Genomic DNA, 26,754 nt, shown 5'->3' with positions numbered 1-26,754 from the left:
TACGCTGTATCCAAAAAAGGAAAACATACCAAAAGTCCCCCTCCAAAATCCCATTCTCCCGCGACTCCACCTTTATGGAAGTACTTGTCTGTCTTTAGTTACAATAGTTTGTCAAATACTTTCTCTCATGATAGATACAGTTACAAGATCTTTCCTCCCATTAGTACCTTACTTATCTGTTATCTTTAAAATGTTTATAATTTCCTTTACTCTGAAGACTCATAGAAAACATTGCTTTTAAAATTATTTGCCATTATCCCTTTGCCTAGTTATAAATTCCTCAGTTGCTTCATCCAAAGGTACAACATTTACTTTAGCTATTCTTTCTTTTTCTATGCAGAAGCTCTTGCCATTTGATGTTATATTTCTTGCCAGTTCACGATCATAATCAATTTTCTTTGTTTTAGTCATCTGGTGTTTCCAAAAAAATTTCTAATCCTCTGGCCAACCATCAGTTTTCATCATTTTATACGCCTTGGTCACTGATTGGATACGCTCCTTGACTGCCTCATTAAACACAGATGTTCATCCTTCTCATCGGATCCTCCATTCTAACCCGAATAAATTTTTGCTGAGTGTTCTTGCAGGGTATTTTGTACATGACATTCCTTCTGCTGGCTGTTGGTACTGGGTCCTTTAAATTCATCCGGAGCTGTTACAGTGTGGTGGCGGACCACAAACCTCCCATGATGCCGAGGGGCCAGAGTAGTCTGATCATCATCTCTGAAATGTCTTTGATGTATGGTCGGGTGGTTAGAGTCTCTAGGTGTGTTGTGGCTTCTTGTTTAGGTCTGTTGCGCAGGAATTGGCAGATTGCGCTTATCGGGTAACTATTTGTTCCTGAATACATTGTATCGGTGTTTTTCCTCAGCTTCTTATAGTTGTTGAGTGCTGCAGTGTGTTGTGGCCTGTTTAAATACTGCCGTGATGCAGCTCCGTTTGTAGGTGTTGGGATGGTTGCTCCTGCTGTTGAGTATCTAGTCAGTGTGGTGTGTGGCTTTCCTGGTCTGCAGCTCTCCATTGACTTTTCGTTCAACTGTGACATCTGTATACACATCAAGTTGATGACCTGTGGTGTTGTACTTAAGTGAGGCAAGATCCAAATGCAATGTTCAAAATAGTTAGTATTTAAGGTTTTGAGTCACTAAATTTGACATTAGCAAAAAAAAAGTTTTCAAAATTTGAGCTGCTAAAAGATCAAAAGGACTTGTAAAACTTTATATCCAGTATTAATTAGGATGGGAAGAAATGTATCAGTCAAATTTAAACAGCAAGGCAGTACAGCATTTCTCTGAACTTAAGGGAATAGATACTGCTCTCTGAAGCAAGGATAAAGAGTCCTGAAGGCTGTGTTGCCTACTTCGTGCCAAGGTCCAGGGTATCTCTTCTGGGTTGGACAGGAATTTGGAGTGAGAGAAGGAGGATCCAGTTGTTGTAGTCCAGGTGGGTACCATTATTGTTGGCAGGAATAGGAAAGAAAATCTGCTAAGAGGTACTGAGCATCTTATGGCTGAATTCAAAAAGCAAAACCACAAATTTCCAGATTACTATCTAAGTCATGTGCAAATTGGTATAAGGTCAATAAGATTAAATGGATAAATGTGTGGCTGAAAGGATGGTTTAGGAGAATGGGTTCCAGCCCAGTGCACTACCACCAATGCTGGAGAAAGCTGGAGGTTAATGAAGAAAGGAGGGCAGAGGAGGGTGGCTCAATTAAAGTGAAGCTTAATAAATCAAAAAGAAATTAAAGACCAATAGTGATGGGGAGAAAGTATACACCAATTAGAACCAGAGTAAGTAATAATGGTCAAAAAGTCAAAGACTTGACTACTTTTATCTAAGTGCACATAGCAGTTTCAACAAGATAGATAAATTAATGGAACAGTTGTGAATCAAAAGTGACTTGACAGATGTTATGGAGATATTGTAGTTGTGGACATTGTAGGTCTACTTACAGCATATGAACTGCAGCAGTTCAAGAGGCAGCTCAGAACTACCACCTGAATGGTAATTAGGGACAGGCAATAAAAGCTGCCATCCAACGATGCCCAGGTCCCACAAATAAAATGAAAATGAAGGAACCAAAACCAGGACTCATTATTCAACATCTTGGAAAAATAAGCTAAAAGGGAAATAAGGTGGAATAGCTTTGTTAATAAAGGAAGGCATCTGTGCTGTGCCGAGTCGTGACACAAGTGAAACAGATCATAATGTAGAATCGGATTTGGTGGAAATAAAGAATGGCAAAGGAAAGTTGTCAGAGCTGGGAGTCATCTGTAGGCTCCCAAAGAGTTGCTTCACTGTAGGACAAAGTGTTAATTGGGACATAGTGAGGGATGTAACTGTCATGGATGATTTTAATCTGCATATGAACTAAACAAACCAGATGGATAACTGTAACATGATAGACAAGTTTGTAAATTGCATCAGCCATAATTACTTCGAGCAATGCATACATAACATATCCAGGAATAGGCTATTTTGGATCTGGTAAATAATTTGTAGTAGGATTAATAAGACAGCTCATAGTTAAGAAACTGCTGGGAGGTAGTGATTACACAATGGTAGAATTTTAAATTCAGCTTGAAAGAGAGCAGCTCTGGTTTCAAACTAGCATCCTCGACTTAAAAAAATAAGGACAAGCTCAAAGGTATGAAGAGAGAGTTGTTTAAAGCAGACTGGGGAAAATAGACAAACAAAAAAAATATCAGAGTGAGGTCAGTGGCAACCATTCAAGCAGATAATTCATAACATTCAGCAAACATTTATTCGGGTTAGAAAGGAGGTTCCGATGAAAAGACTGAGCACCTGTATTTAATGAGGCAGTCAAGGAGCGTATCCAATCAGTGACCAAGGCGTACAAAATGATGTAAACTGATGGTTGGCCAGAGGATTGGAAATTTTTTTTGGAAACGTCAGATGACTAAAACAAAGAAAATTGATTATGGTAGTGAATTGGCAAGAAATATAACATCAAATGGCAAGAGCTTCTGTATAGAAAAAGAAAGAATAACTAGAGTAAATGTTGTACCCTTGGTTGAAGCAACTGAGGAATTTATAACTAGGCAAACGGTTAATGGCAAATAATTTTAAAAGCAATGTTTTCTATGAGTCTTCAGAGTAAGGGAAATTATAAACATTTTAAAGATAACAGATAAGTAAGGTACTAATGGGAGGAAAGATCTTGTAACTGTATCTATCATGAGAGAAAGTATTTGACAAACTATTGTAACTAAAGGCAGACAAGTGCTTCCATAAGGGTGGAGTTGCGGGTGGATGGGATTTTGGAGGGGGACGTTTGGTAGAGAGTCATAGACTTGTACAGCATGGAAACAGACCCTTCAGTCCAACCTTTTGTTTTCCTTTTTTGGATAGAGCGTTGAGTGTGGGAGTTGGGAGGTCATGTCGCAGCTGTGCAGGAGATTGGTTGTGCCGCTTTTGGAATATTGTGTGCAACTCCGGTCACCCTCCTATTAGAAGGATGTTGTGAAAGTTTGAAAGGGTTCAGAAAAGACTTACAAGGATGTAGCCAGGGTTGGAGGATTTGAGCTATAGGGAGAGACTGAAGAGGCTGAGGCTGTTTTCCCTGGAATGTTGGAGGCTGAGGTTTACAAAACCATGAGGAGTAAGAATAGGGTAAATAGACAAGGTTTTTTTGCCTGGGTTGAAGGAGTCCAGAACTAGAAGACATAGGTTTAGGGTGAGAGGGGAAAGATATAAAAGAAACCTAAGGGGCAAGGTTTTCACACAGAGGGTGGTACGTGTATGAAATGAGCATTTGGATGGGTATATGAATAGGAAGGATTTTGAGGGATATGGGCCAAGTGCTGGAAAATGGGACTAGATTAGGTTAGGATATCTGGTCGGCATGGACGAGTTAGACCGAAGGGTCTGTTTCCGTGCTGTACGTCTCTATGACTCTGATTCTAAGTAGCCAGTTCCAACTGGCATGCATCCAATTAGATTCGATTAATTTAGATTACTTACAGTGTGGAAACAGGCCCTTCGGCCCAACAAGTCCATACCACCCCGCTGAAGCGCAACCCACCCATACCCCTACATCTACCCCTTACCTAACACTACGGGCAATTTAGCCTGGCCAATTGACCTGGCCTACACATCTTTGGACTGTGGGAGGAAACCGGAGCACCCGGAGGAAACCCACGTAGACACGGGGAGAATGTGCAAACTCCACACAGTCAGTCGCCTGAGGCGGGAATTGAACCCGGGTCTCTAGCACTGTGAGGCAGCAGTGCTAACTGCTGTGCCACCATGCCGTCCACGAATGGATTCAAAGGAAGTGGTTATAGAAATTATCGAGAAATAGCTCACAATATTACAGAACCTAGTGAATTCTGACAGAGTTCCAGTGTTCAGAAAACTGCTTCTGTCGTGCCTCTGTTTGAGAGACAGACAGGAAGCAGGAAACAGCAAGGCAATTAACCTAATAAAGGTCTGCTATAATGTGTCTTTCGTTAACATAAATTAGCTGTAATGCAATGATGAATTGGGAATGCTGTTTCTAAAATGCGAACTTGTAAAACGTGTGTTGGCTATAACACGATTAGATCAACAACACAAAGTGTTATTTGTATTGCACGACTTTTGTATAGAATGGGGTTGTATGGGAATGGAACTATCACATAATTGAAGAAATTACTGTGTCATAAGGAAAAGGCTAGACGCCATTATTCAAGAAAAAATAAAATATGAAGGAAAGCTTAATAGAATCAGTGTCAAATGGTTTTGTGCAAGGTAAATCACGTTTGACAAATTTGCTACAATTCTTTGAAGAAATAACCAACAGAGTTCATAAAGGGAAACTGATAGATGTAGTATATTTTCCAGAAGGCATTTGATAAGGTGCCACTATATTGCACAAAATTGAAGTCATGGTAATGGGGGTTTATATGTTAACATGGATTGAGATCTGGTTACAACACAAAAGACAAAGTCAGGATTAATGGGTCTTTTCCATGTTAGATATATGTAACTAGTGAAATGCCTCTATGCTCATGCATGGACCTTAATCATTTACTACCTATATTAATAACTTGGAGAGGGCAGAGTGTAACATATCCAAATTTGCTGATTGTACAAAAATAGGTAGGAGGTATATTGTGATGAGGGCTTAAGGAATCTGTAAGGGGACATAGGTTGAGTGAATGGGGAAAGGAGTTTAATGCAGGGAAGTATGAGGTCATACAATTTGGTAAGCAGAATATAAAGTCAGACAATTATTTAAATGGAAAAAGACTCCAAAAAGCAGGTGTAGCACAGATTTATCTGGGTGCTTTTGTGCATTAAACATGAAACGTTTGCATGCAGATACAGCAAGTAACTATGAAGGCAAATAGAGAATCTTAGCCTTCATTGCTAGAGGATTGGTGCTTTAGAAATAGGAACGTTTTGTTGCAACAGTGCTTGAGGTTGGTGAGGCCACTCCTGGAGTATTGTGTACGGTTTGTTCCCTGTATTTGAGAGAATACACTGGCATTGGAGGCAGTTCCAAAGAGCTTCATTTGATTGATTCCTTGGATGAAGTTGTTTATTTTATCAAGAACGGCTAAGCAACTAAGAAGATTTCGTGATGGGTCTCATTGATGGGTGGTCTTACTAGATTCTGAGGGGACTTGACCAGTATTCCAGCTAATGGGTTTTTTTAGGTCCATGTGTGACAGTAACTTCCAGAATCAGAGTCCATGCTGCACATGGTATTAGCATGCTGATCACCGTGCAGAGACCCTTGGAGTGGTTGCACGCACAGGATAGAACTTCATAGAATCCTTACAGTTTGGGGAACCGCCACAAGTCCACACCGACTCTCTGAAGAGTAACCCACCCAGACCCATTGCCCTACCCTGTTACTTTATGTTTACCCCTGACTAATGCATTTAACCTACACATCCCTGAACACTCTGAACTATTTAGCATGGCCAAGTCACCTAACCTGAACATCTTTGGATTGTGGGAGGAAACCAGAACACCTGGAGGAAACCCACGCCAACACAGGGAGAATGTGCAAACTCCGCATAGTCGCCTGAGGCTGGAATTAAACTCTGGTCCCTGGTGCGAGGGGCAACAGTACTAACCACTGAGCCACCATGCTGCTGGGATGTTGAGTTGATGTTTGTACTAATGGGGAATCTCAAGATATGAGACATAGTAACAGAATAAGGGGCCACTGATTAAAAATGAATGCAAAAAAAATCAGTCTTCCACAAGGTAGTGATTGAAGCAAGGCTTAAAATTCTTTACACCAGAGAGGTGTAGAAGCTAGAAATTATTTAAAAAGGATGTAGATTTTTGAATGTTGTGGAATTTGAAGCCTTTGAGGAACTGGTATGAAAGGGGAGTTGAGGCCTGGAGCAGATCATCTGTGATATTATTGAACAGTAGGTCAGTCTTGACTGGTCAAATGACCTTCTCCTACTCTTCCTATTTTCTTATGTTCCTATCCCCCTCACAGTTCAGTTAGTTTGACCAGCCTAGCCCAAGCAAAGAGCAATATGGGCTTGAAGCAATTCTGCCAGTTATACTGTGGAATAGCAAGATCGGAAGAATAATAGCCTGGGACTTCGAATCATGCATGTAATTGAAAATTTAAACTTTAATATGGATGAATCCCACCAAGTTACTGTCCTTTCATAGTGAAGTACATAACGGTGACAAGATCTAAAGTAGAGGAAAAAAAAGCTTCCTCTTCATATTCACGCACTGTAGCCAACACATAACACAGGGAAACCTAAGAAAGTTTTTATGTAGTCTAATAGACTGTTGCAGGAATGGGAAAATCATATGAAATCATATGAAATCGTATGGAAAGTATCTCTGCATTTTTCCCTGCCCTTCTCTTATGAAACCCTCGGCCTGTCCTTCCTACCTGCACGCATCCTTCGTCTAGCACAGACCATGTGTCTTTCTCATCCTTTCGCTGAAGGTAGTGTTTCAGAATTTTATGCCTTATGCCTATCTGTGCTTATTAGCCTTCTGTTGTGGGTATCATTTAGGGAGGTGTGCAGTGTTGCTGGATCTTGAAGCGGAACCTTTGAGCCCATAACATCATTGTCCTGTTAGTCAGTATCAACACAGAATCCTGTTAAGTGAGACCAATTGCGTACTGTTTATGGCAATCTTTACTTTTAGAAATTGGCTCGCAAATCAACAGTATGTGGTAGAATACCTTGCTGACATAGACCATCTGCTCATATTGTTACTATTTTCATTTGACCAATTTTAGCAAGTCTCAATGGGACAAATAGAATAGTGCTGCAACAAGGTTTGGCTAGTTTTAGTCTCGTCACTCCTGTTGTGAAAGCTAGGAGCACTGCCATTTTGTAAAATGTATGACCATTCTGCTATCAGTAAATCTTTTTTTATCCAGTCAAAAGACAGATTATTTCACCAAGGAGCTATGTAAATAAAGATGATTTTCTTCAGTTTTGTGCAGTAAATTGGACACCCTATTTCTCTTCAATCACAGATAATGTTATAAAAAAAACATCATTCCTTGGTTTTCCTTTTTATGTTCTATATCTCTACAATTTGCATGTTTTATGAGCAACAGTTCCAGTGGCCTCTGACTCTCGTATTGCCTGTAAGAGCATAGTTCCCATGTGCCTTCTACAGATCAAATTTCCAACCCCTTTATCTTTATCTTTACTGCCACCCTAGCTGAAATTGGGAGCTTGCTGGATGGGAAACTTGGACATCATTCACCTTGAATTTTTTTAGGGTCTTCTCATACTCAGCACTTAAGGTAGGTAAACAATCCAGTGTACAAATATGACCTTTTGTATCAGGTCATTCTTGTAGCTGTTATAGATTAATTGGAAATTACATAAATCTTTTGTTCATATACCACAAGAATGACTGATTGCTTTATAAAATTGCATTGCACTGGTATAACCTACAAATTTAATTAATTAAACACAAAACATAAAACTATTTCCAGTAAAAATTTTAAATTCCATTTACTTAACAAATACAAAACACGATTAATAAAACTTGCAACATTTCATTACCACCCCAATGGAATGGAACATTGATCAATGTCTATACCATAAAAATGCACATGAAATTTATTCTGTTTTTGTTTTGATTTGATTTATTATTGTCACATGTACCAAGGTACAGTAAGAAGTATTGTTTTGCATGCTATCTAGGCAAATCATACCTTCCTTCAGTACATCAGTATAATAGATTAGAATGCAGAAAATGGTGTTGTAGCCCCAGAGAAAGTACAGAGAAAGATCAATTTAAGATGAAAGGACCATTCAAAAGTCTGATAACAGCGGGGAAGAAGCTGCACTTGAATCAATTGGTGCATTTTCTAACTTTTTGCTTGCTCACTTTCACTTGGACTTTTCTCAAGAAGGAAGAAACAGATTTACTGCAGGATAAATGAAATATAGTTCCTGCTGATTTGCAGTTCAAACCCTGACAGTTTGCTTTTTAATTTTCTTTCCCTATTAAATAAGACTGTCAATTACCTACTACATAGAACATAGAACATAGAACAATACAGCACAGAACAGGCCCTTCGGCCCACGATGTTGTGCCGAACTTCTAACCTAGATTAAGCATCCATCCATGTACCTATCCAAATGCCGCTTAAAGGTCGCCAATGATTCTGACTCTACCACTCCCACGGGCAGCGCATTCCATGCCCCCACCACTCTCTGGGTAAAGAACCCACCCCTGACATCTCCCCTATACCTTCCACCCTTCACCTTAAATTTATGTCCCCTTGTAACACTTTGTTGTACCCGGGGAAAAAGTTTCTGACTGTCTACTCTATCTATTCCCCTGATCATCTTATAAACCTCTATCAAGTCACCCCTCATCCTTCGCCGTTCCAACGAGAAAAGGCCGAGAACTCTCAATCTATCCTCGTACGACCTACTCTCCATTCCAGGCAACATCCTGGTAAATCTTCTCTGCACCCTCTCCAAAGCTTCCACATCTTTCCTAAAGTGAGGCGACCAGAACTGCACACAGTACTCCAACTGTGGCCTAACCAAAGTCCTGTACAGCTGCAACATCACTTCACGACTCTTGAATTCAATCCCTCTGCTAATGAACGATAATACTCCATAGGCCTTCTTACAAACTCTATCCACCTGAGTGGCAACCTTCAAAGATCTATGTACATAGACCCCAAGATCCCTCTGTTCCTCCACCTGACTAAGAACCCTACCATTAACCCTGTATTCCGCATTCTTATTTGTTCTTCCGAAATGGACAACCTCACACTTGGCAGGGTTGAACTCCATCTGCCACTCCTCAGCCCAGCTCTGCATCATATCTAAGTCCCTCTGCATCCGACAACAGCCCTCCTCACTGTCCACAACTCCACCTATCTTCGTATCATCTGCAAATTTACTGACCCACCCTTCGACTCCCTCATCTAAGTCATTAATAAAAATTACAAACAGCAGAGGACCCAGAACTGAACCCTGCGGAACTCCACTTGTAACTGGGCTCCAGGCTGAATATTTAGCATCTACCACCACTCTCTGCCTTCGACCGGTTAGCCAGTTTTCTATCCAATTGGCCAAATTTCCCTCTATCCCATGCCTCCTGACTTTCCGCATAAGCCTACGTGGGGAACCTTATCAAATGCCTTACTAAAATCCATGTACACTACATCCACTGCTCTACCCTCATCCACATGCTTGGTCACCTCCTCGAAGAATTCAATAAGACTTGTAAGGCAAGACCTACCCTTCACAAATCCGTGCTGGCTGTCCCTAATCAAGCAGTGTCTTTCCAGATACTCGTAAATCCTATCCCTCAGTACCCTTTCCATTACCTTGCCTACCACAGAAGTAAGACTAACTGGCCTGTAATTCCCGGGGTTATCCCTATTCCCTTTTTTGAACAGGGGCACAACAATCGCTACTCTCCAGTCCCCTGGTACCACCCCCGTTGCCGGTGAAGACGAGAAGATCAATGCCAACGGTACTGCAATTTCCTCTCTTGCTTCCCACATAATCCTAGGATATATCCCGTCAGGCCCGGGGGACTTGTCTATCCTCAAGTTGTTCAAAATGTCCAACACATCTTCCTTCCTAACAGGTATCTCTTCTAGCTTAACAGTCCGTTTCACACTCTCCTCTTCAACACTACGGTCCCTCTCGTTCGTAAATACTGAAGAGAAGTACTTGTTCAAGACCTCTCCTATCTCTTCCGACTCAATATACAGTCTCCCACTACTGTCCTTGATCGGACCTACCCTCGTTCTCGTCATTCTCAGGTTTCTCACATACTCATAAAATGCCTTGGGGTTATCCTTGATCCTATCCGCCAAGGATTTTTCATGCCCTCTCTTAGCTCTCCTAATCCCTTTCTTCAGTACTAAATTTAAAACAATGACTGCATGCTGATCTCATGATTTCTGATGGCCCAACAGTCTTTGGAAATTAAGAGTGTATTTTCTGTGGATAGAATTATTAATACACCACAAAGTTTGATCATTTGGTACTGGTTTCTATTTCATCAGCTACTAATTGTAATCCCACATTACTGCTCATTCAGACTGTCCAATTCCAATTTACAGGAATCATTGAGACTCTGCAACCAACTCTGCAATACTGTCAGTCAGCTGCCGCAATCCTTTGTCAATTGATCCTCGATCCCAGAACCTGCCCCATTTACCACAGAATTTTCTCTCCAGATCCTGATATCCCTTCAAAATGCTCTTAAAGACCAAGTTGATCACAGTCCTACAGATCCCTTCTCGAGAGTATCCAGATCCTAAGCACAGTTCATCTTCCAACAGTGTAAGGCCTTTCTGATAAATCAATGTGTGAGACCCCTATTTTTATATACCTCCAGCTCAGAATAACTCCACAGGTGGTTTTCAAGTGGTTCAAAGATGGTTCACATGAACTCGATTTGTTTTTACATTTAATGGAATTTTATCAATGGAGGTGGTCAAATTTTTCGTTGTATATTTTCTACCTGACCTCCTTCAACATTTAAACCATATAATAAGGAGCATTGGGTAATGCCTTAGATTAGATCATTAGGCCATTCAGCTCTTTGAATCTGCTCCACCACTCGATCATGGCTGACATATTTTTCAACCCATTTTTCCTGCCTTCTCCCCTTAACTTTTGATCCCCTGTTTTATGTACACTCAGGGATTTGGCCTCTGTAGCTTCCTGTGGTAATGAGTTCTACAGATTCACAACACCCTGGCTGAAAGGATTCCTCCCCATCTCATGGTCATACTTTCACTGTAAGGGCTGTGCCCTTAGGTTCTAGTCTCTCTGGGTGGAAACATCGTCTCCACATCCACTCTATTTAAAGAGACATTCTCCATCTACCACCATCAAAAAAACATACTTGAGTTCAGACCCAGAGTCCCCAACTGCTCCTCAAATGACATGTGATTCATCACTGGGATAAATTTTAAATTTCCTTTGGACCCCTCCAATGACAGCACATCTTCCCATGCCCCCCCCCCCCCACCAAAGATATGGGGCCCCAAACTGCTCTCAGTATGCCAAATGTGGTTTGACCAGCACCCAATGCTGCCTCACAGTACATCCCTGCTCTTGTATTCTGCTGATCAAAGTCAGCTGATCAGTAATAATCTCTGAGGAAGATACAAGCATTCTAGGTAACACTGAAGCCAGCAGGGATAAAATGGCATGCTCGACAGGACCATTACTATGTTGAAGTAACAGTCTGTGGATGCTGAGCTGCTGATATGTTCGTGTTCTTTATGAATGTGCAATCAACTGCTGTGTCTAATGAACTGGATAGTTCAAACAGCTAAGAAAAACCATTTCAGTAGACTATTACAGGTTGTTTATGTTAGAGCAGTTTTAGTGAAGGCAAGCCTTGCTTTTAATTTTTTTTAACACTTGCCTGAGAGACCCCATAAGGTCAATATTTTTATTTTTGCACAAGATCAAAATCAGTCAAGATGTAAAGAGAAAAATGGCAATATGAGTTTTAAAGATGCTTTGAGCTGCATTCAGACTAGTTTGCATCTTTACCATTTTATGGCCAATAAACACACTGATATATTGCTGGTATTTGGGCATTAGGAGCAATGTGGAAAATTATCAAGCAAGTATCCAGAATGGTGCATTTTATTAGTCGAATACTCTTGCGTTAAGATTTTAAAAATCTGATGGTTTGCAATATTTTTTGGAAATCAAGATTCCACAGAAGACTATCCCTCCAAATTGAAATTCACAAATGTAAATAACTTGGAAGCCAAGCAGAGTGGGAATACTATGAAAAGCATACAAAGAAAACAAAATATGAAAAGATCTTCCAATGATATTAAGGATAGAATTTTTATAAATATGTTTAGATTAGTAGGAGATGTTTAAGGATAGATTTGGGGGCATCAAAGATGCCATTGCTGGCCAAACAGGCAAAGCAATTATAAATTAGAACATTATTAAATAGGCAAGTAAGTTGCCATAATCCCAGAGGACTTCAGGGCTGCTCTCTCATTAGAGTGGTGACAGGTTGAATTTGACCTTAGAGTCACCACGCCTCAGGTGAGGGGCACATTTGAGAAGGCCGAAACTTCATGGTGACCTTCACCAGTGTGAGAATTGAACCCACTGTGGGACCTCACTCCATTACAAACCAGCAGGCCAGCCAACTAGCTAACCAATGCCCACAAAATACAATATGGAAGCAGAAGGATACAATCCCAACAGGCTGGATGAAAATGGACAGATGTTAGATAGTTTGGTCAGTTCTGCCAAAGGCTGTAGACAGGTTCACAAAAATGAGGAGGTGATGCCTGCCTTTGTGAAACTTAGGAAGGCTGTTTCCAGAAATCTATGGATTCTGGATCAGTTTAAATTTTTACGATGGAAAGTGGTAGATTGTTTGGTTAGGTAAATATATCAAAGGTTCTGGAGCAAAGGCAAGTAAATAAATTTGAGAAGCAAATCAGCCAGAAGGTAACAGAGGATGCTTATTCCTATACTTTTACACAAGCATCAAAATCAACATTACGTATAAAAGCAGAATCATACCACCAATATAATTTATTGTATCCGTTGCTCCCGATGCAATCACCTCTACATTGGGGAGACTGGACGCCTCCTATTAGAGCGCTTTAGGGAACATCTCTGGGACACCCGCACCAATCAACCACACCGCCCTGTGGCCCAACATTTCAACTCACCCTCCCACTCAGCTGAGACATGGCGGTCCTGGGCCTCCTTCACTGCCGCTCCCTCACCACCTGACGCCTGGAGGAAGAACGCCTCATCTTCCTTTTCGGAACACTTCAATCCCAGGGCATCAATGTGGACTTCACCAGTTTTCTCATTTCCTCTTACCCACCTCACCCCAGTTCCAAACTTCCAGCTCAGTACCATCCTCATGACTTGTCTTACCTGCCTATCTTCCTTTCCACCTATCCACTCCACCCTCCTCACTGACCTATCACCTCCATCCCCACCCCCACTCGCCTATTGTACTCTATGCTACTTTCTCTCCAACCCCACCCTCCTCTCATTTGTCTCTCCACCCTTCAGGCACTCAGCCTGTATTCCTGATGAGGGCTTTTGCCCGAAACGTCAATTTTCCTGCTCCTCGGATGCCGTCTGAACTGCTGTGCTTTTCCAGCACCACTCTAATCCAGAAACTGGTTTCCAGCATCTGCAGTCATTGGTAAAATCAATGCCATTATATGGCCTGTTCTTTATTGTCCCATAGCCCTGCAGTGGATTTTGCACATTGCGACATGAATATTAATAATAAAAACAGGAAACTCAAGAGGACTCTATGGTAGAAATAGATCAGGTGAAGTGTTGACCGATATTAGAAATAAATATTGTCATGGTAATATTGGCTGTGCCACTCCTACATTACTTTGAGGTATTTATCAAGCAAAGTATAAAATTCAACTGTAAATGGTCTGTAAGTGGGAGCAGTGTGTACCTGAACTGAATTTAAAAACAGGATTGTGCAAAATAATGAGATCTCACCCAACGAAACAACTGATATGTAGTCTTTAACTTCCCCATTTCTTATGGAGTGATAAATGGTTATAATCTTCAGAAGCATTTTCTGTGTCACAGTGATAAAGCCATAATTTCCATATTTGGAATACCTACAAAATAATAGAATCCATCTTTAAAAATTGTAATATATATTAGAGACAGTACTTCCAGATGCTTGTTTGTTTTTAATTAAACTCCATTGTCATATGCTGACATGAACTTTCTTTAAAACAAAAGTCACCATCTTCTAACCGGGCTATAGGACTGTTCTGTCATTAGAGAGAGACACGACTGGTGGTGGTTTAACCTGAGGGTCTCCATGCCTCAGGTGAGGGGAGAGGTTGAGAAAGTGGGATTTTGGTGAAAACCTGTCAGTGTGGGAATTGAACCTATGCAGTTGGCATTACTGTGCATCGCAAATCAGCCACCAAGCCAACTGAACTAACCAGTCCCCAAAACCTATCATGTAACTTATGACATCACTAAATAAGTCAATCAAGATTACCATTCAGAAACAGTATACAGAAGATAATTCCAAACTGCCAAATATCTGAGAATATTCACCACTTTATCCAGCATATTGTTGTCAATTAATCAAATAAACTTATGTTCATATAAACCTAATTACAAAATAACAAGATTCTTTAGATAATGTTTCTGTTTTTGACATTTGGTTTGATGATGATATGATAATAGTCAGACATTGGACCATCATAAACTGACATTTATCAACTTATTCAACTTGTCTTCTGATATAGTGGTAGATAGAGTATAATGTGGATGGTAGATAAAGTATAATGTGGATAAATGTGAGGCTCTTCACTTTGATACCAAAAATAGAAAAAAATAAGTTATTATTTAGCAAATTAAGAGAGGGGAATGTTCAACAATATCTGGGTGTTCTCATGCACCAGTTACTTTCTGGAAATGTGGAGGTGCAGCAGGCAGTAAATAAGGCAAACTGTGAATTGGCCTTTGTAGTAAGGGAAATCGCGTACGGGAGCAAGATGTCATGCTGCAGTTATTGCAAGGATTGGTGAGGTGACGCCAGGAATGTGTATACTTTTAGTCTCCAACTGAAGAAGGATGCTCTTGCTACAGAAGATGTGCAATGAAGGTTAGCCACATTGATTCCAGGGATGGCAGGGCTAATGTATGAGGAGAGAATGAGACTGTTAGGATTGTATTCACTGAAGCTTAGAATGGGGGGGGGGCTGGGGAAGTCGGAAGTCTCATAGAAAGCTATAAACATCTAACAGGGCTAGAAAAGTTAGATGCAGGAAGGATGTTCATGTTGGTGAATCCAAATCCAGGGTCATAGTTTCAGGACATGGGTTGAAAATTTAGAACTGAGATGAGGAGAAATTTCTTCACTCAGAGAATAGTGAGCATGTGGAATTCACTACCACAGGAAGTGATTGAGGCCAAAACATTGTCTTTACAAGAAGGAGATCAATATAGCCCGAGTGGCTGAAGTGATATAGGGGTATGAGGACATATTACGGTAATGAGCTCAATGATCAGCCATGATCATGTTGAATGGCAGAGCAAACTCAAGGAGTTGAAGGCCTACTCCTGCTTCTAGGCAAAAGTGAGGACTGGAGGTGGTGGAAATCAGAGTCCAGATTAGAGTGCAGGAAAAGCACAGCAGGTCAGGCAGCATCCGAGGAACAGGAAAATCAATGTTTCGGGCAAAAGCCCTTCATCAGGACGGAAGGCAGGGAGCCTTCAGGGTGGAGAGATAAATGGGAGGGGGGTGGGGATGGAGAGAAGGTAGCAAAGAGTATAACAGGTGGATGGAGGTGGGATGAAGATGATAGGTCAGAGAGAGGGTGAAGCGGATAGGTGGGAAGGAAGATTGGCAGGTAGGACAGGTCATGAGGATGGTGCTGAGCTGGAAGTTTGGAACTGGGGTAAGGTTGGGGGAGGGGAAATGAGGAAACTGGTAAAGTCCACATTGATGTCCTGGGGTTGAAGTGTTCCAAGCCGAAAGATGAAGCATTCTTCCTCCATGCATCGTGTCGTGAGAGAGAGGCAGTGGACTTGCATATCCTCGGCAGAGTGGGAGGGGGAGTTGAAATGTCGAGCCACAGGGCAGTGGGGTTGATTAGTGCGGGTGTCCCGGCGATGTTCCCTAAAGCACTCTGCGAGAAGGTGTCCAGTCTTCCCAATAGAGGAGAGCGCATCGGGAGCAATGGATACAATAAATGACATTGATGGATGTGCAGGTGAAACTTTGGATGTGGAAGGCTCTTTTGGGGCCTTGGATGAAGGTGAGGTGTGAGGTGTGGGTGCAGGTTTTGCAATTTCTGCGGTGGCATGGGAAGGTGCCAGGAGGGGAGGGTGGGTTGTTGGGGAGCATGGACTGGACCAGGTAGTCACGGAGGGGAATGGTCTTTGCAGAAAGGGGTGGGGAGGGAAATATCTCCCTGGTGGTGGGGTCCATTTGGAGGTGGTGGAAATGTTGGCAGATGATGCGGTTTATGCGAAGGTTGGTAGGGTGGAAGGGGAGGACCAGGGGGTTCCGTCCTTGTTATGGTTGGAGTGGTGGGGTTTGAGGGCGGAGATGTGGGATGTGGATGAGATGCATTGGACGGCATCTTCAACCACGTGGGAAGGGAAATTATCTTTAAAGAAGGAAGCCATCTGTTGTGTTCTGTGGTGGAACCGGTCCTCCTGGGAGCAGATACGGCGGAAGCGGAAGAATTGGAAATACGGGATAGCATTTTTGCAGGACTATTCCTGCTCCTATCTTCTATGTCTATATTTTTTCTCGGCTAAGCCTTAAAATTGTACTTTCTTTGGTTATTTTTGTAGGGTTTTTTAATGCCTAGTTGGGATGGAAACAGGGAAAAGTTGAGTCTCGGCACTATTTTAACAAGAAAGTCAAAACAAGTATATTAAGCTTTCAAATAAATTGTAGACATTGCTGTGCAGTCTTACACTGGTTATATATACTTCCTGTATTATGACAGCATGGAGAGCACACAATGACAACCTCTTGTAACTTCAGGTCTTTGGGCTGGACTATCCTGTCTCTGTATGTCTGATCTCTGTTCTTATTTTATCTTTTATTTCACCGCTGAGCGAATCTAAATGGGAGACCTTTTATCCTGGCTCTTATCCTATTAGCCCCTCCTTTCCATAGTCACACTCAACTCCCATGGTTGAATATGCTTTTCTTGGTCAGCCAGGAATAGTTCATGAAACAAGGCATTTACATCCAGTGGTCTCTTATGTCTTAGAGAAATGTACATTATGTTCTTGTAATCTTAGACAAATAGTTCTCAGTTTCATGGTCTTGACTTTTTTCACAAATAAGCTTTTTAAAATTGTTATTAATACATGGTCCAATTGTTGATTTCTAATAATGTTAGATTTTTACAACTAATGTTTTGATTAATAACCTCATAGTTATTTAAAGGGGCCTGTACTATAAGAGTAGGGACTGCAGTCGTACAAGATGCTGGTCAGATTTTATCTGGAGGTATGGCGACTTGACCTTGGTAGTGAGCAGTTTTGATCCCCTCATCTGAGGAAAGATTTCACTGGAGGCAGTTCAGAGAAGGTTCACTTGGATGATCCCTGATATGATGAGATTGTCTTATGAGCAAAGGCTGGGCAGGTTAGTACTCCATGCATTGACGTTTAGAACAATGGAAGGTGATCCCATTGAAACACATAAGAATCTTAAGGGACTTGAAAGATTAAATGCTGAGGATGTTTCTCCTCATGGGAGAGTCTAGGACCAAAGGGCATAGTCTCAAAATAAAGGGATACCGATTTAAGGCTAAGATAAGGAGGAATTTTGTCTCGCTTGAGGATTGAGTGTCTTTGGTACTTCTTGCCATAGAGAATTGTGGGGGGCAGAGTTCTTATGCATATTCAAGGCTGAGATTCTAGATCAGTTGGAGAATGCAGTGTTATTGGAGAAAAGGCAGAAAAGTGGATGTGAGGAATTTCTGATCACCCTAATCCTGTTGAATGGCAGAGCAAGCTCGTGAGGCCAAATGGCTTACTCCTTTCTTATTTTTTATTATCTTAGTTTCGCAGTTCAGCACCTTTTTCTGGTGCCCATTGAGATGATCTGGAATTAAAATAAATGGTATAATGTTTGCTGCATATTTGGAAATTGAACATGAGAGAGGGCAGCAGCCTAGGTCACTGGGCCTGTCTTTTGGTAGCCTGCTATCTAAAATGATTGTGACAGAAATGATGTTTGACACTACATCGCGCGTGTTTGAGGTTTGGATGTGGATTTATTTTAAAACGTCAAATAGAAAGAAGCAATCTTCTTAAATCTGTTTAACAACACTGCAAAAGGAATTATTTGAGCTCTTGGCTTCATCCCTGAACAGAGATTCCAACTTGCTGCAGTATTAATGATGTTATAATTGGGTGGATGTAATTCAGAATACATCCTAGTCACTTGCATTTCAGGGAAACTTCAGAGACAGGCGGTTACTTAGGTGCTTGCTTTTGTTGTAGTTCTAGGGAGTCTTTTTACAGTTGAAGTATCATAATATAAAATGTTTGCAGACTGGGGAAGCTGTTTGATCTACAAGTCCATGTGGTTCTCTGCAACAGCATTCCCCTGCTCTTTCCACTTGGGCCTGACATATTTTTTTCTCATCAAATGCTTATTTATCTAATTTATCTTTCAAATGCACGGAATCTTCCTCCACTTTTCTTAAACCATGCTATGTAGATCCTAACCATATTTGCTTATAATTTGCTTATAATTTTTCTTCTTGTTTCTATTTATTCATTTTACATCACTTTAAATATTTGACCTCTCAATATTTCCTTCAAATGGGGCCATTTTTTGTCTTTTTTTTGTTCTATCTAGATCTATTATGATTTTGGATACGTATATGAAAACCCTTAACCTTCTTTTCTGAGCACTGCAGTCTTGTTTGTAATCTACAGTGCTTATAAGATGCCTACCTGCAGTGTCTGTGCTTTATGGTAGTGATCACAAGAATGCTGCTAACCAAGAAAGATAGTTGTATATGATTGAATTTCAATCCAAACATCTTTCTTTTCACAACAAATGTAAGAAATTGCTTGTACTATTTGGAACTAAGATACCTAAATTACACAATATAAGAACAATGGTTTTCATGTCTTAACAACTGTTTGTTATTGTCACTTATCCCATTTTTTCTATTTAGTTAAATGCATTATCTTCAGTGTTTTCATCTTCCAACGTGCACGAGGTTTGGCTTTTTCACCAATGTCTGCTGGCTGAAACAATGTGACCACTGATTCAGTTTGAAAATCTTCTCAGCTGACTATGTTGATTTATGTTGTTGCCTTAAAGCCTCTCTCTCCATTAGTTGCATTCGCTGTGTTTGGCAATGGTTTTTTAACTCAGGCATCAAGTTTACATAATTGGACATTCCATGTCACATTCTATTTGTTCTTTAGTTTGTTTGTCAGTCAATTTGGCCTGCAAATCACTGGAAGAGTCTTGTGAAGCATTTAGAGTTATTAGTCTGAGCTGTTGACTTGCTCCTGCTGATATGTGTCTTTCGCACCGTGTCTAATATCTGGAATTCCAGATCTTCAGTCTTGCAATAACATTTGAACACTCACACTAATTTGTCCTCTTGGGATCAACATTGTTCTGCAACAGAGCATCAACCTTTCCTTCTAGGAAACAGGCCTGTGAAGCTCAAAAGGTTTCAGAAGCACTAGTGGCATATATTTTTTATTAGATCCTCTTCTGTCTTCATTGCAACAGTTAGAAAACACTTTTTTAAGCTATCTAACATTTCTCTCATAACTATTCTTGATTTGTCCAACTTACTGTTTGACGTCTTTGTAAAGTGCATTTCTGGGGTCTTTATAGGTTTGTTTGTCACCTTCCTAAATAAACTCCTGCATGCATAGTGATTTAACTTCTTGCAGTTAAAACTCTGTTTCCTCATCCTGGACTACTTCCTTTTATTTCATAAGACTTCTGCTGTATCTACAATCTGTCCTTTGGACTTAATCTTTATGCCAGCCCATCTGAGTTTTTTTTCTTTCATTATGAGATGTGCTGCTAGCTAGTCTAACATTTATTTACTTAGGAAAGATAATAGTGAGCTGCGTTTGTGTATCAGTGCAGATCTTGGGATGTTGAGCCACCCACAGTGCTGTTTGGAAAGGATTTCCAGGGTGTTGAACCAGCAACAGTGAAGGAATGGTATTTATAGTTTAAATTTAGGATTGTGTGGGGTTTGAAAAGAATTTGTAGATGATGGTATCCCCCTGCAAATTGTCATTTTAGGTGGTGGAAACTGCAGGTTTAGAAGGTGTCTTTATTAGAAGTAATCTAATGTCAGAGGAGCCTTGGTTAGTTTCTTCCATGCATCGTATAGATGGTGCACATTAATGCAGTGGTGAAGTAAGTAAATGTTAAAGGTGGAGAGCTGGTGTAATCAAGCAGGCTGCTTTATCCTGAATGGTGTCAAACTTCTTTATTTGTACTTAGCAACCTTTTGGTTCCTGAACGTCTATGTTTGGTCTAAGCCACACATTTATGTCTGTCCATTCAGCTAATTCTGAGCACCCTCTCCCTTACCCACATTTCAAAAGCTGTTATTGTTCCTCATCGTCTTTCTTCAGAGTACAACTCTCATATTCATAGAGTGCAACACTCCACTTTGATAACTGTTTAAATTTTTGTTAGCTTCATGCTGATGCTTTCGGATTTCAAGAAGTTGCTCAAATCGATAGTTGCTCTTCTTGCTACAGCTATCTAATCTGGATTTCATTCTTAGATGGAACTTGGTGTTTATCATTGAACCAAGATTCTTGAATTGGTCTACTGGTATATCTTGGTGCATCCAACCATGACTTTTCCTTTACTATTTAAAACTATAATGTTGATCTCTTCCTCATTTACATTCCATCTCAAAGACTCATTGTGCCTTTTCGACCAGTCCTGCCATGTCCTTTAGTTCTTCTTTTATTCCAGTTTTATGTTGTCATCTCCACATGTTGCAACCTCTAGTGTTGTAGCCATATCTCTCTGGTAACTCTTCCTGTAAAACTCATGTTTTCTTCTCTCCCACAGTATTAAATAGCATAGGGAACAAAAGACACTCTTAACTTGACTTCCTTCATGAAATGATATTGCTTTTGAGAGATCAACGTGCCACAGTGGTTAGCACTGCTGCCTCACAGCGCCTGAGACCCGGGTTCATTTCCCGCCTCAGGCGACTGACTGTGTGGAGTTTGCACGTTCTCCCCGTGTCTGCGTGGGTTTCCTCCCACAGTCCAAAGATGTGCAGGTCAGGTGAATTGGCCATGCTAAATTGCCCATAGTGTTAGGTAAGGGGTAAATGTAGATGTAGGGGTATGGGTGGGTTACGCTTCGGCGGGGCGGTGTGGACTTGTTGGGCCGAAGGGCCTGTTTCCACACTGTAAGTAATCTAATCTAATCTAATCTAATCAATTCTTGACAACTCCTGAAGCATTCCTGTATAACTCTTACATTAGCCACAAAAGATGTTTGGACACACCAGACTTTAAAAGTGCCTTCCATAGATCATTACTCTGGGCAGTGATGAAAACATAGAATATGGCTGATGGTCATGAGTCCTTAAAGTCTACCACTATCTCCCACTCAATTGCAATACTTCCATGTATTGTCTCAACTGCACATTTTGAAAATGTACCGGGTACAACCAAGTATAATTCATTGATATAGATCAAGACAAACAGCAAGGTTTGTACTGATCTTTGAACATCAGTGTATACCTTCCTCCAATCTGAGAAATAACTATTTGCCACTACAGTTTTCTGTTATTCACCAACTTTTTACTTTACTCTATGGTTTTCTGCTTTGCTGGTAAACATGCTATGTGGCACTTTTATCAAACACCCTTTAGAGGTCGATAGCACCAAATCAATCACATTACCATCATCGGTGTCTGAGTGTAGCTCATTGAAAGAACTCAATTCAGGTAGTTAAACATGATTTACCTCCAACATATTCTTCTAAGATGACTTTCATTAATTAATCCAAATTTGTCAAAATATCTACAGTTGTGACCTGGTTATCATAAGTAAAAGCTTACCCACCACTGAGGTTAAACTGACTGGCCTGTTGTTGCTGGCTTTATTCTTTCACATTTTTGTTTTGAACAGTAACCTTACGTTTGGAAGTCTGCAGTTCTCTGACACCACCTTTGTACCTAAGGCATTTTGAAGAATTATGGCCAGAGTCTCTGCCACTAGTACCCTTGCATCCTTTGCATTTCCTGAATTTTATCATTTGGACGCAGTGGCATATCAATGTGAAGTAATGTTAGCCTTTCAAATAAGCTATCTTTATCATTTGTAAGCTTATTCAGCATCTGAACAATCTCCTCATTCACTGAGTCTAGCAGCATCATCTTCCCCATAAAGGCACCTCAGCCAAAGGTCTTCCTTTTGATCCCTGTTTGACCCAATGCCTCCTTTACTATAGTTTCATTATTTTTATATATGTAGAAAACTTTTGGACAACTTGTTATGTTACCTGCTTTAACTTCTCATATTCTCTCTTTGACCCTCTTCTTCCAGTTTTCACCTTCTCTCCAAACCTTCTACATCAGCCTGGTTCTGACTTGTTTTATCAACCTAACATCTGTCTCCTTCATCTTGTCATCTAACTTGCATGTTTCTTCTATGTTTCTTCTATCTGTCTTCCTGTCATCTGACTGTAAGTCTCTGTGTCTCCCTCTGCATACTCTCCCACCACTTCCCAGTTTGCAAGAAAATTGAATATACTTTATTGAAACTTACTCAGACTCTCTGCCAAAATATGGCACTGAGTTCTTGACTCCTTACATAGCAGTTTTTAACCTTCTTACTTTAAATAGATGTTTCATTTTGCTGAAAGCGTGTTGCTCAAATAGAATGTGTCTGTATCTGCCAGCCCACAAACAATAGGCTGAATGGTCACCTCCTGTCCTGTAAACATCTTATGAGTAACGTAGATTTTTTAAAAATGAATATTCAAAGTATTGGTAATATAAAATATTGGTATTGGTGCATATGAAAATGAGTTAACAGCAAGAATATAACTTTGACCACTTAACTGAGTTTTCAAAATCTGATAGGAGCAGGTAGCTGAAACCTTAAATCTGTGTGCCAGTTTAATTCCTGTCAGCAATTTGGAAGAAAGTATGAATTACTTCACTGGTGGCAAAACTTGAAAATACTTAGGGAAATGTTATGTAGTTGTGGAAGGTCCCAAGTTTTGGCTTTAATCTGTGTTGTGTTCAGTGTCACCTGGGATAGTGGTACAGAAACGCTACTTAAGGTAGAATTGATAGGTGGCTAATATGACATGACCTTCAGGATAATATAAATTTAATCTTAAAAATGCAGTATTATTTTTCTAAAAGTTGTTATAATCACTGAAATAAAGCACAGAAGGCCTTATTAATTTCTTTGGGTAAAGAACTAAGTAATTAATGAATAATTACAATTATGAAATAACATTATTTCTATTCTTCATTTGCACAGATCATTTCAAAAACTTAGCTTTAGACTCCAGCCCACCTGGAATGTCATTATCGGACCCTACAGCTTGGACAACAGCTATGAACAATCTCGGAATGGGACCCCCAATTGGAATGACTGGACAGCCGCTTATGTCAGGTATATTTGATTCTATTGCTTGACAAAACCCTTCTGTTGTTTTGCCTACTTACGTTGATTAACACTGGATACTGCTGTCCTGAGAAAGTTGTTCAGTTTTGAAATTTTAGGTGGTAAGAGTTTAATTGCAAAATTGACTTTGTATTCTTTGGGTGCCATAATTGTTTGATACAGTGATGTAGTGATATACCAAATAATGGCCTACTTTTCATTCCTTAAAATGGAAAAAAAACTTTTTGGATGGTAAAAATTATTCTATCTGGCCAATGATGATTCTGCTGATGAATGTGGACCAACTTTTGGAAACCCTTGAAGATTGGGTTTAATCTAAACTGAGGTTTGGATGGATAGATGGATGAAATGCAAAATGTTCAGAACTAGCAGGTTTCATTTAAATGCTGCAGATCTGCCAAGTCACCTGAGCAGATGTCAGCATAGAAGGTGTGCATGAGTGAATCTTGGGCACATCTTAGCTCATGAGATCCAAAGGAGTGCTTTCCTAGCTCTAGAAATTACTTTTTATTTTCATTTTCCCAAGTGATTCATTGAACAAAGACAACAACTTGTACTTATGTAATACATTTCACAACCTGGCATGAACATTATCAAACATAACCTGATGCTGATCCAAAAAATTAATTTTAGACCTAACATGTAGAAGCAGAACATAGAACTCAAGTTCTTATGTGCTGCACCTTACTACAATCCTTCCCATTTAAATAATAGTTAGCAACTTTGTTCTTCTCCTCATTATATTTCACCTGCCAAGATTTTGCCCACTCACTTAACCTGTTTATGAAGACATTTTGTGTCAACCTCACCACTTGGCTTCCCACCTTCTTTCATGTCTTTGGCAAACTTGGAGATAGTACATTCATCTCCAACATCCGGCCATTAATAAATATTGTAAATACTTCTGGCTTCAGCACTGATTCTTGTGCCACTCCATTAATTACAGGTTGTCAGCCTGAAAAAGCCCCCTGATTCCAACTGTTTGTCCTCTATTAGTTCGCGAATCTCTAACCATGCTAAATTCAACATCTTGGGCTGTTATCTTATTATGTACACTAATGTTTAGTACCTTATCAAAAGCCCTTTGCAAATCCAAATATCTATCCTGCTTTTCCAAACTCTCGGGATTCTTGTAAAGGCATCCAGTTTCTCGCTGTAGTTGCTTCTGATAATATCCTATGAATGAATTTGCAAAATGAATGTCACTTGCATTTTACAGTGAATAGAAGTGTAAAATATGGTGAAATGTTTCAACTGTTGCCATAATCCAGTGCCATTTTGAATAGTTTAAGAATAGAAAGGGTAAAAAGATATAATTGAAACAAAGTCTATCTTTATCTCCTCTACCATGAGCCCTGAGTTGGCTCACCAGTGACACAATACCTGTGCCTCCACCCCTCCTCTACCGCTTCACCACTGTTTGCCCTGAACCCACATTTTAGGAGTCGCCACTCTTTAGGTCACATCTGTTTGGTGCTGGGCCCACCTTGCCAATGCTACTGCCAAGTCCCATGCTGAACCCACACTCGCCCTGCAGCATGGAGTCTCTGGTTTTGCTGCTATTGCCTCGCTAATGACCAGAAGTCCCTGCTCTTGGCCTACCACGCTGCTACAGTTGCTGCCTCACCAATGCCAGGTGTCCATGCTCTGGGCCAACTGACACCAGGAGTCCCTGGTTCTGCTGCCAGGCTACGTGGCGTTCACGCCAAGAGTCCTACTCCAGCTGCCCTCATCCAAGATGCTGCCTTTCCAGTGCCGCCATCTTGAAGAAGCCGCTGCCTCAGATTGCTGGAGCCACTGCAGGCCCTGAACACCAGGAGGACGTCTGCTGCCTCTGACCAACTGGGGGTAATTGCAATGCCACACTGCCACTGATGAAAAGAAAATGAAGGAAAAAGAAATTAAAAAGAAGGAAGGAAAAAGAAAGCATATGAGAGTGGATGAGCCCCAGGCAAAAGCCTGCATACAGTCCTGCTACCTCGCAGCCAAATTGGACAGTTTAATGCAACCCGTCAAATTCATTGGATTTGTCAGCCATTAGTACCATTAATTTCTCTGTCTTCTCTGGTGATAGTCATTGCGTTTATTTCCTCCTGATTGTATGGTCATTACCTCTTGATTAATTAGCATTTTTTTTTATGTTGATGCCAAATCCTGCCATGGAGGTCAGAGGTTTTGCCTGGTGGCAGCAATTTATCACTAGCTTCCCTCGGACTTTATCCAGCTCTGTCGTTACCCCTGCTTACTCCAAGGACACCCTCTTTTTACTTCGACCATGGATGGTATAGTTAGTAAGTTTGCAAATGACACCAAACTTGGAGGTGTAGTGTACAGTGAAGAAGGTTACCTCAGATTGCAACGCAATCTTGATCAGATGGGCCAATGGGCTGAGGAGTGGTTGATGGAGTTTAATTTAGATAAATGCGAGGTGCTGCATTTTGGAAAAGCAAATTGGAGCAAGACTTATACACTTAATGGTATGGTCCTAGGGAGTGTTGCTGAACAAAGAAACCTTGGAGTGCAGGATAGGATAGGATAGTGAAGGCAGCGTTTGGTATGCTTTCCTTTATTGGTCAGAGTATTGAGTACAGGAGTTGGGAAGTCATGTTGCGGCTGTACAGAACATTGGTTAGGCCAGTGTTGAAATATTGCGTGCAATTCTGGTCTTCTTCCTATTGGAAAGATGTTGTGATACTTGAAAGGGTTCAGAAAAGATTTACAAGGATGTTGCCAGGGTTGGAGGATTTGAGCTATAGAGAGAGGTTAAATAGGCTGGGGCTGTTTTCCCTGGTGCGACAGAGGCTGAGGGGTGACCTTAAAGAGGTTTATAAAATCATGAGGGGCATGGATAGGATAAATAGACAAAGTCTTTTCTCTGGGGTGGGGGAGTCCAGAGAGCATAGGTTTAGGGTGAGAGGGGAAAGATATAAAACAGACCTACAGGGCAACTTTTTCACGCAGAGAGTGGTGTATGTGTGGAATGGGCTGCCAGAGGAAGTGGTGGAGTCTAGTAGAATTGCAACATTTAAAAGGTATCTGGATGGGTATATGAATAGGAGGAGTTTCGAGGGATGTGGGCCAGGTGATGGCAGGTGGGACTTGATTGGAT

General features: G+C 40.7%; 1 protein-coding gene across 9 annotated transcripts in view; it reads left to right on the top strand.

Moving 5' to 3' along the window:
* The window catches only part of LOC140495845 (ecto-NOX disulfide-thiol exchanger 2-like), a 227,290-nt gene that overhangs the window by 121,241 nt on the left and 79,295 nt on the right, over window positions 1–26,754 (top strand). For all 9 annotated transcript variants that reach the window (XM_072595025.1, XM_072595024.1, XM_072595018.1 and 6 more), the window contains one exon: window positions 23,499–23,633. In XM_072595025.1, coding sequence (XP_072451126.1) covers window positions 23,540–23,633 — 94 coding nt within the window. In that variant the 5' untranslated portion in view covers window positions 23,499–23,539. The remainder of the gene's footprint in view (window positions 1–23,498; window positions 23,634–26,754) is intronic.

This window comes from Chiloscyllium punctatum, chromosome 25, assembly GCF_047496795.1.
Source record: "Chiloscyllium punctatum isolate Juve2018m chromosome 25, sChiPun1.3, whole genome shotgun sequence".
NCBI classification, from domain to species: domain Eukaryota; kingdom Metazoa; phylum Chordata; class Chondrichthyes; order Orectolobiformes; family Hemiscylliidae; genus Chiloscyllium; species Chiloscyllium punctatum.
The sequence above is the reverse complement of the archived record's forward strand: the minus strand, read 5'-3'. Positions and strand labels throughout refer to the sequence as shown.